Here is a 14035-nt window from a genome sequence, read left to right on the forward strand (position 1 = left end):
GCTGAATCAGCTGAAAAGGCTCTGATGGAAGCCGCAGAAACTGAGGTGGCACTGAAGAGTCACCACAACACTCTATTTGTTTTGTTTTATTTGTTTTGTTTTATTTTGAGCAGGGAAAAGCCCCCTGGAGACAGGTTTCATTCAAACCATTTCCCCAGCAGGCATAAAACCTCCTCATCTTTTGTACAAACCAGATTACAAACATCCAAATGATACATTACACAGCTTATTTCTACGACTAATACTACGTTCACACTACAGAGTTAAAACACGTTATAATAATTAGCAACAAGAACAATGTCATCAAGATAGCCTTAAAACACGTTTTAACTCGTAGTGTGAACGTAGCATAACACTGTTACAATAATTTTGCTACTGAATAACTAAACTAGGGACAAGAGCTAGCTTGACAAGGAATTAACAAACAATCGCTTAGTGACGGTATGGGAAAGATGAAAGTCAAAGACGTGGGAACATCAGTTGAATAAACGACACATATTGGCGAATGGCTCAATATAGCCATATGTAATTGGTTTTGGCAGTAGAAAGACGAAGGAATGGATGGGATCAAAGGCTACGACGACGGATGTCGAAAAACTGGAGAAGATTAGGGCAGTCGATTCGTGATTGAAGAAAATCGGCGATGAAAGTTGCTTTGGAAATATCCCGACGAACAGATAGGAGATCGATATCGATTAGCCTGCAGCGATCAGGGTAGGACGGGTGATTTAGCGGGTCTCTCCATGGAAGTCGCTGGGAGAAAAGAGTGAGCGACACGCCGGGAGCAAGAGGAACCGAAAAGGTGAAAGATCGTGCTGGGGGAACCAGTGACCAGAGGAACGTTGAGAAGGACCGTGGCTCGTGCATCGTGGGAAGCAACCGAAGTGGAATGAACGGAAACAAAAGGAAGCAAAGAAGAAGGAACAAGAGAAGAAAGAGCCTCTTCCGGATAGCTGCAAGGGCAATGCACTGATCATCGAAGAGAGGGATAAGACGTCCTACGCCGCTCTTCTCGAGAAAGTGAGAAAGGGTCCAGAGCTGAAGGAGTTGGGAGAGAACGTTGTTAAAACGAGGCGCACTCAGAAAGGCGAGCTGAAGTAGTCAAGAGCTAGACCTACCGCGAGCTCGTTGCTAAATCCTTGGGCAGCGAAACGAACGTGAGAGTGTGTCGTGAACATGCGATGCTTCAAGTGCTTGGACCTCGGACATCAGACGAGGACTGCACTGTGTACAAGAGGCGGAGGAAAGGGGCACGTTGCTAGAGATTGTACAAAGCAACCAAGGTGCATGATCTGCAATCCGGAGGACAGAAAGTAATCTCAATCATTGCGATATTGCACAGCAATTGTTGTGGCAGTTGACAACAGAAACAAAGGGGGACGTTGCGATTATTGCAGAGCCGTGTAGTGTTCCGCTTGATAACGGTAGCTTGGTGGTGGATAGGGCAGGGATGGCGGCAATCCAAGTGATGGGCGGTTTCTCTGTTCAAGTTCAAGTGTAAGATAACATACCTGTCGACCAGGGCCGCTTTTAAAGGCAAGATAGTGCTAAACAAGCCCACCTGCTACAAGGAGCTGTGCAGAGAAGTATACGCTAACCCCTGATTACCGTGTCTTGTAGGCCAGGATCAAGGGTCCATCGACGCCAGTCGAAATGTGCGCTGACAAAATGAAGATTATCGTGCAGGGTCCCTTCCCGAAGCACGACCGAACCGCATGGCCACCTACACCGTACGTCGATGCAGACGGTGGAAATGCTGGTGACAATCGAGTCTCCAACGACAAGTTCCTTCCACCTCTGGAATATAATGTACTTATAGATGATGTGCGAGACCCTTGAATAGGTGGAGATGTTGACGGCAGAGACAATAGGCATCGTGGAAACCTGGATGACTGACATCAAGTTTCAGCTGGCTCACCACAAGACGAAGGTAGTGCTGGTAAGCAACCGTAAAAAAACCAGCGTGTCGTGATCAACGTCGGGGGAAGCATGGAGAGGTGTTCCATTTGACCCAGTTTTTGTCCTGGTACGGATGCTTCCGAAAATATTTGCATTGATTTGAGCATGCTTCGTCACCCCTCTGCCGGGAGTGTGTGAACGCGCAAGAGACACCGGAACACGGGGTCTTCGAAAACCTTAGGTTCGAAGAAGTTCGTAATGGAACTATCCGTCGATGTAGACTAGGTTCGCCGTAGGGAACCAGTTGAGTAGTAAGTGACGTAGCACCGAGTTCGGATCGTTGGGACGCCAGTGAACCGGACGCCATGCTTCACTGGAACTGCGAAATCGACCTCGACACCCTTCCGGGTAGCTCGTGAGCAGGCTTAGAATGGTTTAGAGTGATTAGACCGCGTCGAATAGTTAGCAGAGGGTAGTTGGGGCGCCAGTGAACCGGAAGCTACGCTCCACCCGGAATCGCTAGACAGACCTCAGTACCTACTGGCTGGTCCGTTGAGTAGGCTAGGTCTAGCGAATTCTATACATATCTTTTATAAGAAATGTAAAAAAATCGAAAATATTCGAAAATATATTAATTTATTTGAATAATTCAGAAAATGCGTATAGGTATAGGAAGGAACGTGTTTTTTTTGTTTTCACGAGAAATTCGTATTATGGACATAAAATGCATCTGTAGAACTTCGTCAAATGTAGAAATACTTCCTATACTTCTCTAAATATGTTTCTACTAAGCCTATTCGTAGCGTAATTACAAATATATTCACATAGTATGGCAATTCGCAATCCATATTTTGGAATACTGGAAGTAGACAAGAAAACAGCGAAACGAGTAAAATTTTATATAGCACAAACTGCAACCCTTTTCAATCACAACACATAAAACATATGAAGTCGCATCAAGCCACCACTGGCAAATTCTTGTCAAGCACTGATCAACGATGTTGTCTTAAGCCGAACAGACCCCAAGCAAATTACTCGCTCAGTAGTATGCATGACGATTGTAAATTACCGCAAACAAGCGGGTGGTTATTAATAGATTAGCACATCGGCATATCATGTACGGGATGCAAACAGATATTTTACTCACCCAGAACAATTAGGTACAGTGGCAAATTTTTGACCGGTAGCGTCGAAACCTGACATTCGTAGATGCCGGTGTCTTTCCGCTCGGTCCACTTGATGTTGAGGATCCACTCGTCGGTGTCGTTCGTGTGTAATGACTGAAATCGTTGATCGGCCGTGTAAGTGTACCGACCCACGGTTAAGATGTGCAGATCACTCTGCCGAATCCAGGATACTGTGTAGGCACCCAAATTTTCCACCTTACAACTGAGGAAGGCTGGATCTCCCTGCCGGACGGTTGCATTTCTCGATACCGACGTCACAAAGTACGGTTCGGGCGAGGTGTGTGCTGGCTTGGGTGCCTCTGTCGGCCACAGGTTCGGACTGTACAGGCCATCGGTGAAATCTGTCGGACGTAGAGAAGAAGGCGAAAAAATTATTTATTTGTTGAGTGGCGTCAGCGCTGTGCTCCAATCAGGGCTCAGCACACGTGACAGTGACATGTTTTTACAAATGTGGCATATTTTGCGGGAACCAAAGTGCGAACATTAGAGAGGGCAGGTGTGCTCTAATAGCGGTGTTTCTATTTTTGTCGGATGTAGAATACAAGTGGTGGTCTGTGGACGTATTTACGTAGTGATACTTCACAATCGATTTATGTAGCTATAAATGTTAACGATTAATTATTTCAACATAGTTCGAAATATACAATGGGCAAGCCAATTTAGTTACGATTTTTCATTTTGTCTTAGACGTATATAAATGATCAAACATCATTGCAATACGTAAATGAGTATCGTTTACTACGTAAATTTCTTCAACCAATTTTTTTCCTGGTTATTAAAACTGCCTACTACAAATATTCAATCTGGTACTCCTATTTTTATAATTATTTCATGCTTCGAAAAATTTGCTGTCAAAACGACTTTGCTATACATCAAATTATAGCCAACAATCCTAAAAATCTGTAAAATAAGACCGGATAGAGTAAAGTAAATATCGTGCGACGTTTTAATATCCCACCCGGATCAGACGCCTTGACATTATGGCGTGTTAAGTGATGTGTCTCGAATTATTTGAAAACAAACCGAAAATCCCATTAAAAAGAAACGTTCCTTTTTAAGCGCGTGAAAATTTTAAATTTCTAATCCCGGTGGGTGGTAAAACACCAGGGTAATAAAAAAGCAACGTAATGATTGCTTAGCTAGAGGCTAAAATACACAAACAAATCCATCAGGGCGTGCTGTGCTGCTTTAGTTCACTTTTATAATTTTCTTCCTCTCTTTAGCTTTGTCTCTGTGGCCGTGCTCGATCAGGAAATGGTTTGTTCCGATGTGTGCGAGTAACACACGGTCGCTGCTCGTCACTTGTATGACTCGAAACGGACGTTGGAACGAGAAATTTGTCTGTAGTTATTCTATGTATCGCTATTTCGCACTCGGACGACGACTGCGACTAGCGGGCGTGGGAACTAATCCAATGGATCACGTTTCATTTAACGCTGCATTCTAGCATGGCTAAGCACAGCAGTTGTCAATTATGCGGTCGTCGGATACGTTGAGAAGTTTATGACAGGGCCACAGGCGCATAGAAATGTCACGCAACATTATGATCCATTTAATTAGGTTGGGAAATTTGGGTTGATGAGTCAGGGTCTATCGAATCTGAGGTTTGGCTAGATTTGTGCCAATAAGTGATGCATTAGGCAGTATTAGGGTAGGGACCTACTGTCAAAAATTCAGTCAAGTTGGCAACTTTTAGGGAAAAAAAGTTATTTGAAAAAAACTTTTCGTTGTCCAAACTAAATTTATTTTTTCAGTGCATTTTTATCGAAATATCATTATCATCTGAGAATCTAATTTCCCAACTGCTAGTTGCCTGTTCCATGCAAAAAGTATCAGTAACGAATTTGGTATAGCATCTCGGACTGGACTGGAACGAGGCCAAAGGGATACGTTTAACGGAGATCTGGTACTAGCATACTTAGCGCATGACCAGACAACATGTTGAATATCGTGATAACCGCCACCACAATTTCAGTACTCCAGACCCTGTCGCTACCTGACTCGAAATTATTTTTTTCAATCCTTCGACCCGGCGTGGATGTGCTGAACAATCTCTATGTAGTCAAACGCAGTTCTAGTCATTTTTCGAATGATGTAACAAAGAGAACGGCAGCGTACACCAGTTGTAGAGTTCGAAGCAAAATTCTTCGTAATAGTAAATCAAAACCCTCTGCTGAGAATGTGATTGTTTCCGTTTCAATTGCACTCGTAAGTTTCTATATTAAACGCCACGTTGCTGAATATATCCTAGGGAATTTGATTGATGTAAAATACTAATGCTTTCAAACCTGTGATAACAATAAAAACCAATCAGTGCTTTATCGGGGTCACTTGATATTACTTTTCAGTTGACTACCAAGAATCGCTATAGATTGTCTTCGCAATTTTTTGAAACAAACTGAAACTGCTCTAACATTAATCAATCTCCTCGTCCACCAGAATCTCTAACTAGCATCCGTATTTCAGCAGGCATAAATCCAATTCAGTCTGCCCGTACTTTAAAAATATCCACAGATGCATGTTGTCAGATGCCTTAGTGATAAAAAGACATCACGTATATTCGAAATGTGAAAACTGTGTATGTCAATACGCAGATCCGTAGCAGCCTAGGGGGCAAGGGGTGGGGGCTTGGTCCCATCATGCGTTTTCCGCCGCACCATGTCTTCTTCTTATATATGGAATATATACTAGAAACAAAGCAAAGAAATCAAAAAATCATCAAATGTAAAAGCAATTAAGATATCTATTGGTATAGTTTTTACTGTGTTAATTAGCATATGCCCGAAATTTCATCACCGGAAAGTGTTACCGCGGTACGGCGCATTTATGTGTTAGCGGTTTATTACCCAGTATACGGCCAGTGGACGATATCTGGTAATTTTTCCACCGTAGGTATCTACTAGATTGTGGTCTAGCGGAACGCGACGTCGTAGACTAGTATATCTGGGCGGTTGTGGTGTAAGAATTGGTCCGATATAACAGTGCAATCCTAGTACAGATTGAAATAGGCATTCTCCAGAACAGATAGATAACGTAAGTTCTGCAAAATCTCTTCCAAACGACCATGTTGCAGCGCCAATTGTTGGTGCAGGATCCTAACAACGCTGTTGTGACGCTCAGTGAAGGCTGCATTGGCTAGTACGCAGAAACCTACCATAACATATCTACTGCAATCATACCTCCTGCAATTCCTTGTCGGCATTATCCTGTCCTGGATGTCTATCATGTCGGATTTCTGACTACTAAAGAGAGTTTACCTCCCATGAGTCACAGGTTCGATGCAGCCTTGTCGACGTCTGGTCCAACTGGCGGGGGTCGGCACCGTTCACAGCTTTCTGCTTCCACTCTGCACTGTGGCGGATCCAGGGAGAGGGTCCTGGGGGCCCGGACCCCCCCCCCCCGAAATTTTTTCACTTCTTGAGAAAATTTAAAATAAATTTTATTTTAAATTCGTATTAAATTCAAAATTATCTCCAACCAAATTCCACCACCAAAACTAATTTTAATTGAATGAGGGAATATTACATATTACGTATTGTACAATGAACATTTCAAAATCGAAATTTTGGACCCCCTCCGAAATTTTTTTCTGGATCCGCTCCTGACTCTGCAATCTTCTCCTCCACAACGGGACAGTATACGTGTAGATTACTCTGGCCTTCTTCCCCGCGTTCAGGAAAGTCTCCAAGACACAGTTCACTCGACTCAAGAACTTATATCGGAGCTTAAGCTTGATATCGGTGCCTCCAAATTCTTAAGGTACCGCGTAGCCTCGCATACATCATTGGTTTCGAAGGACCTAGCTGACATCTCGTCAATTTCTTCGTCTGTCCATTCCTCCTCGGGCTTTATCCACGTGTGCCCGCTAAGATGACATACGGAAGCCTCCCAAATTCTGGCCCAAAAATCAGTGACTACCGATATCCGGTAGATCTTCGTTCAAATCGGGCTTCTCGTGGTTGAAGGCTGAGGTGGAACGCCTTAGCCAAGATAAGACATCCTATTGCTGTACTGATGTGTTGAGTTTTTCCGTCAGCTGGTGACCTCCTAGCATGCGAACCTCAGTAAGTGCAGCCACATGACGAGATAATTTCGCCGATATTTTGCCGTCTCGGTACGCGGTCAGCCTTCCAATAATGACACGTTTGTTCGAGATCCGACTATCCAATCTCTGCTACCATGGAGGTACTCGCATTTCCCGGTAATGTTAAGGCGGGTCGCCTCTAGGTATAAGTCGGTATCCAAAACATCTAATAGTTGCCATTGCAGTACAGAATACATCCAGGCTCTGCACAATATGATACCATTCATGATCTGAAGTTCACAGGTCAACTTAAAAGAATACTGCAGCTTCGGGATCCTGCAGCGGGACATTGGGTCTGTGTCGCGATACTGCGCAACCGCTTCGTCCATATTGAAGACCAAATCGCGTAATAGCTGCCGATCAAGGGATGGGTCTTCTTTCTAGCAATGATTATCTTTTTTCCCTTTTATTCACGACTAAAAGTGAGTCATTTTTTTCTTTTTACGTTGTAACGAGCGAGACGGAAAAGGAAGAAAGTTTAGAACAGCGTGGAATAGCCATATGAGCAAGCTTAGAGTTTCTCCGAAAACATTTTTGCATTAGAATTTCATCTGTATTAACCTAAAGCACTTACAATAAGAAAAATTATTTAATCCCTAAGCAACTTACACACACCGCAGCCTGCAGTATTGAACTCAATTCAAACCCATCCACAAATCATTGTGTACACGACTCGAACCTATCGCATTTCCATATGTGCAGGGTAAAGAGCGCTCGATAAACTTTGCACACAGCAAGAAAATGGGAATTCCATACCATCTACTATAGATTTTAGGCAGCGTGCTATGATGATTGTACCGTCTGGACTATATAGTCATCATGTAGCTCGTTTAGTAAGCGAGCGACGAATGATTGAAACAGACACACGGCACCCCTATTTATGAGCTACCCGTTTTGATTTAGTCATTTAGGTGAAAGTGTGTGCCAATGTCAATGTTGCCGAAAATCCGTAGCCTCTGCCGCTACATGATATAGTCATAATGCTGCTCGTTTGGCGTAAGAGTAACAACTGATTCAAATGGACACGCCATGGCCAATAGGGTGACAATAATTTATATGAAAAAAAAAACTCACAACCTACACCCCCAGCTCCGTTGCAAAACATGAAAAAATGTCATACTATGTTGCGTTTCGGCTTCGCCTCATCAGAAACCGACACTAACGTATTGTCGGAATAGATTAGCGCCGGCTTGACGCAAATCCCTTAAAACTAAAACACACTGTGTTTCGATCGAACGACTGATCAAACGTGATGTCCCGTTCGAGCAGAAGTTCTGTTTATGCCGATGAGACACAGTGAAACCGAAACTTGTCTTGGCTTAGCAGGCCTATGCGAAAGCACTATGCTATATTTCACCCTAAAAAAAAATATATAGCATAATGAAAAAATGAGATTGTTCCAATTTGTGCAACTAAATTAACCCTAACCCTTCCCACAAAGAATTGAAAGTTTGTATGGGATTTATGGCCAAAATGTATAGGGGAACACAAAATTGCTGCTGGAAGTCGCTGTAACCATCCGAACATGGATCCAGGAAGCTTTTGAAGGTAGGGGAACTGTGGGTAAGACGGACAGGTGGGGTAAGACGGACACATGGTTATTTTAGGGATATAACATTAAAACTGCAATTGCATTGTATGTGTACCCTATCATTATGGGTAACCTTGCATTATGAAACACTTAGTAGGCCTTGAATACTGCTAAACGTGTACAATTTAAGCAAATATTGATAATCAGTAGTGCAGTTTTGTGTGGATGTAATTTTCAAGTTTCCGATTTTAAGGTTTAGCGATGAAAAAATCAATTCTTTCGCGGATTTTTTCCTTTATTTCGATAAAGTAACTCTTAAGTGACACCTTCGTGTTAACTAACGGGTAAGTTTATTTATGAGTGAATGAGTACAAACGTTTAAAAAATATGTGTACTGGTGGGGCAAGACGGACAGTTTTGATTAGTTCTATTGATTCATCCTTTTTATGAATGTCTCGCCCGTAAAAACGAAATTAAAGCAGTCAAACGTGGAGAACCATCAAGTTAGCTGAAGTCTCACATGCAGTAGACTGCAGGATGTACGTTAATGTGCCCGAGGCTCAATGCGGAATTCCTAGAACCTGGTAGACAATTTTGTGCAGGTCCCATACTCTGGCTGTGTGTAATCGAGGACACAAATCTCCGATCAACATGGGGAACGTGCCATTTGAGCCAGACGCTACTGAAGTGATTGTGACTGATCATTGGAACTGATTGTCTAGCTCTCTTTATGACAACGGCAAAAACGATATTAGAAAATACATCATTTGCTTCAACTCTAAATCGAACCCCAAAACGTCATTTTTCACCTCGAATTGAACATATATATTAAGAAGAATCACAATCCATTTTAAACATCCGCAAGAAACAGTAAATTTTAATATTTTGCATTGTGATCATCCTTTCTGCAGCATGTCCGTCTTACCCCCACCATATGTCCGGCACTCCAAAGCCAACATATGGAGCTACAACATAGAGTATTACATGTTGACAAAAACATGCTCTTACTATGTTATATTTCAGTATATGCTTAATATGTCCGTCTTACCCCCAGTTCCCCTATGCCGAAAAAAATTGTCGAAAACTGTAAGATAATCCAACCAGTCGTTAAAGAGTTATTAACGTTTGAAGTTGGATACTGCTACTTAACATTCGCAAAGGGCGTACTCCGCTTATTTCACGTATGTGAACCGTGTGCATATATCTTTGAATCGACGATGTGATGTTGCACAAAGTTGCGGAGAAATAAGTGGACTTTCAGGTTTCACATGATAGATTCAGGATTTACCTGCATGGAGGCGGTAGTGAGCCAAGCAATTTAAAGCGAACACTCCTATCTGTACAACGGTAAGAGATAGCGCAATCTGATGTTCTACGAAGTTTTAGAGTATTTAAAAGACTTTTTTGCCTAGTTATAAAAATTGGAATTAGGCCGTATGGTTGCGCTAATAGCATAACATTCATACGCCAACCAGAATGAATATATGGGGGTATTCCGTACGAGTGTTTCCTAATTTTTCGGACAATGGCGTTAGAGAATCAAACTAGTTCAAAATAATACTCATATCTCTTTTGTTTTACATAACATATACCGACGTTTATTCGAGATTAGTTGTAAAGCACCTTTAGGACATCTGCAGGCACTCAGTTTTAAGGATGAGCACAGATGTCGGTTGTTAAGCATTGCGTGTATCCAGTTCGGGATGTATGAATGTACTCAATGGCCTCGTGCTCCTTCAAAAATGGATTCGAAAGACACGTTGTTTAATTCACCTTCAATATCAAGACAACTTGATCGCTTTTACGAAAAAGCTTTTTCAATCTTGTAGAAAGCATTATATGACAGGGTAGTAGTAAGCTTCTACCGCTGATGTGCATGTTGCATTACATGTAGCGGGAGCTCTCTCAAGACTGATCGGTATAATGTTCCTTGCCTCCTCATAAGTGATGTGACCACCTTTGGGAATGAATTTTACAGTTATTCCACGCCAATGGAGTGTAACCTGTTGCAAGACTACAAGTAACAACTTTTTTAAACTACCGTCATCGGGGGTTACTTTACGCCAAAAATAGAACGTTTTGTATATTACACTCAAGAACTACGATCACACAACTTCAAATTTGAAACTGATTGATGTTTTACATATGGCAGAAGTACCTCCAAAGTCAGTGAAAAGAACTTTTGGAAAGTCCAGATTGAACATGGGATATAAAGAACTAAAAATTGGCGTAAAGTCGCCCCCACAGGGGGGCTACTTTAAGCCAAAGTTTTTTTTTTAAATCATGTTAACTTCTTGATTTATTGTTATATATTACAATCGTCCTTTGTGTGTGAATTCAAATGAATGTCGTGCTTGTAAAAATAAAAAGGGTATGTTCAATAACTGCGTTACACGCATCCAATAATCTTGTTTTGCAGAGTCAATAAGTCCTACAATTAAAAACAACAAGCCTAGAAAAGCGCTCTTCATAATATACTTTTTCTTGAGCCTTATGAATTACACAACCTTGTTTTAGTATTTTCTAAAAGTAGTTTTATTCCGGAGTAGTTGTATTCCGGAGTGCAAAAGTTTTTCCAACAAAAATGCGAATGGTACTGTTATATTTAATGGTCAGGTCAGTTCATCCATCTTTAAAGAGATATCCATTTCCAATATATTGATGACCTTTTTGTTTAGCAATGTTTTAACCATAAGTTCATTGGCCTACACTGCAGAACTATTCTCAGCTGCCTATTCTGTCATTCCACGACAAATTGCTTCAATAGACATAGTTTAAATACTTCTAGAAACGATGGCGTTTTTATATGTTTGCCTCCATTGCAACTACACTACTCAACTTGCAAATTATCGATTGCTGTTATTTTTCAATACAGTTAAAATAGTAGGCTAATAAAAATTTGCTTTGAATTAGTATCAAATCCTAAAATAAGAGTAAATTTTAGATTCAATATACAGATTGTGCAATATAGACTTAAGTAAAGCTTGGCGTAAAGTAGCCCCAATGCTAGATAAAATGGACATATGGTCACCAATTATCAAAAAATCAAAACTACGGACAAAAAGTTCAAACACAAATAATTGTTTTACATTGCCAGGTTAATTTCACGTAATGTATATCCTCTTATCTAATAATTTGACTAGTATATCACACTTTCCCAAGAGAATTAAAGTTACAATGCTTTTTGCGTATATTTGATATTTCAGTTTCATCGCCTACTACGATTATTTGCAATCATTTTCTTAAACCTATTTCCATTTTTTATATTTGTGTTGAACCAGCGATTAATACTATGTTTTGTTTCTGTCAAAATATAACGTTAAATTTGAACTAGAAGATCATTCTTTAATTTTGGCGTAAAGTAACCCCCGATGACGGTATGCTTGAAGTATTCATATCCTCTTTGTAGTAGAACTGGAATTATTTCATATTTTCCCACAGACTTACGTGGAGCAAAACTTTCAATCGTCCATTTGATAGATTCGGTTGTCAAAATGCCCAATAATCAGAACTACCTAAAAAGAACACATGGGCACTCGCTGGTGACGGCTTTGTATAGCGTGGAAAGTGTGTGGTAAGAAGACAGTTTTTCGATTTTCAAAGTATCTTATATAATCTATTAGTCTCGTTGAGACTTGGGACATTTGAGCAAAAGCCTTTCCAACCCCTTCGCTCAGAGGATCGAAGGGTACTTCGGTATGTTTTGCGAGCCAACTTAAATGCCTCCGACCCGTCCCAGTGTCTGCGATTCCAGCTCTTCTACATAACTTTTTGAGTCGAACAAGTTCGGTACTCCACCAGCTGTTCCTCTAAATGCACGCAAAATTGAAGCGGACGAGTCTCTTGGTACGCTGCTACTGTGAATGCGTTTGTTTTATCCACGACCACATGCAAGTTACTTGGAGATTCAATCGTCGGAAGATACCTATGAAACTTGATTGCCAAGCCCTCTTCGTACAGGTCCCAGTTCGTAGATTTTGGATTACGATATGTGCCGATATCTAGCGAGACCTTTAAATGATCAAAGACGATGTATTTATGATCAGATAAGGGCAGTTGGAGCTCGTTTGGTACGAGCCAGTTTGCCAACTCCTGCGTAATACCGTCAGAGCAGAGTGTTTCATCTAACACCTCTACTCTGACAGCTCCTGCGAATGATGGGCCATTTCTCACATTGAGTATGTGCACTGTGCAGATTTGTTCCACTTAATAATTCCATCGATTCGGGGCCTCTCAAATTGATATCTGAGCTGCCTCAAATTATGTGGTGGGCATTTGCATTACCGCCGATTATGAGGGGAAACCTATTTCTCTTGAAAGCATCAGAAGGTTATGGTTCATTTTGCGGCAAATATGCCGAACAATAGACGTATTTCTTGTTTATGTTATCAACAGTCATATTGATCGTGAAAGCACAAATATCGCGAGTTTTTAGGTCGAATATAAGAAATGCGTCAGTAGCACCATTCGCAAGTATACCACCACGAGGCATTTCACGTAGATTTGTCATGCGATTTCTGTTGTATGCTACGACGGCGGGATTAAGTAGCTTTCCAACATAGAAATCTTCTTTATGGAAATACGGTTCTTGAACCAAAGCTGTGGAAGCTTTTCCTTCCAACACAATTTTCCATTTCAATTGTGAGTTTTCTGCTCAACTACGTATTCTCAAAAAACATTTTCAACAAATATTGAATTTAATGCATTTTTCCGGTTTTTTTGTTTCATAGACAATCAACCTATTTAAACTTTACTTCCCTTTTGAAATATTGACCAAAATTCAAATTTCGGTATAAACCTTCAGAAGCTTTAAATTTTTTTGCAACCTGAAGGTTATGATTAGTTTCAGAATTCCTATGTAAGTGTTTTCATGAAGGAATTTATTTGGTAATGATTTGATTTGTCACCTATAGGATCCAGACTAAGAATTCAGTTACAAGATCCCATTCCCACAATTGAACAAAAGTCCCCAAAGTGATGTTCAAAACAATAGGTCCGATAATATACTTCAATTATTATTATCCAAATATTTAATAAACCAGCACAGCGGTTCTCAACCTTGTTTGCTCCGCGGACCCCTTCGAAATCACCTTGGGTCATCGCGAACCCTTTCGAAATTATCCTGGGTGATCGCGAACCCCTTCGAAATACCCTGGGTGGTTGCGGACCCCCACGGTTTAACATCGATTTATATGCTGTCTATATATTATTTTCAGTCTGAAACGATAAAAAAAACATGAAGTTTCAATGTCCGTCCGGAAAAAATTTTCCTCTTCGCGGACCCCCAACAACGACTTCACGGCCCCCTAGGGGTCTCTCGGAATCGCTGAACTA

General features: G+C 41.2%; 1 protein-coding gene across 1 annotated transcript in view; it reads right to left on the reverse strand.

Moving 5' to 3' along the window:
* LOC131689254 (zwei Ig domain protein zig-8-like) overlaps window positions 1-14035 on the reverse strand; it is a 71876-nt gene that overhangs the window by 37254 nt on the left and 20587 nt on the right. The window contains exon 2 of the mRNA XM_058974218.1: window positions 3047-3427. Coding sequence (XP_058830201.1) covers window positions 3047-3427 — 381 coding nt within the window. The remainder of the gene's footprint in view (window positions 1-3046; window positions 3428-14035) is intronic.

This window comes from Topomyia yanbarensis, chromosome 3 (genome assembly GCF_030247195.1).
Source record: "Topomyia yanbarensis strain Yona2022 chromosome 3, ASM3024719v1, whole genome shotgun sequence".
In the NCBI taxonomy this organism is placed as follows: Eukaryota; Metazoa; Arthropoda; class Insecta; order Diptera; family Culicidae; genus Topomyia; species Topomyia yanbarensis.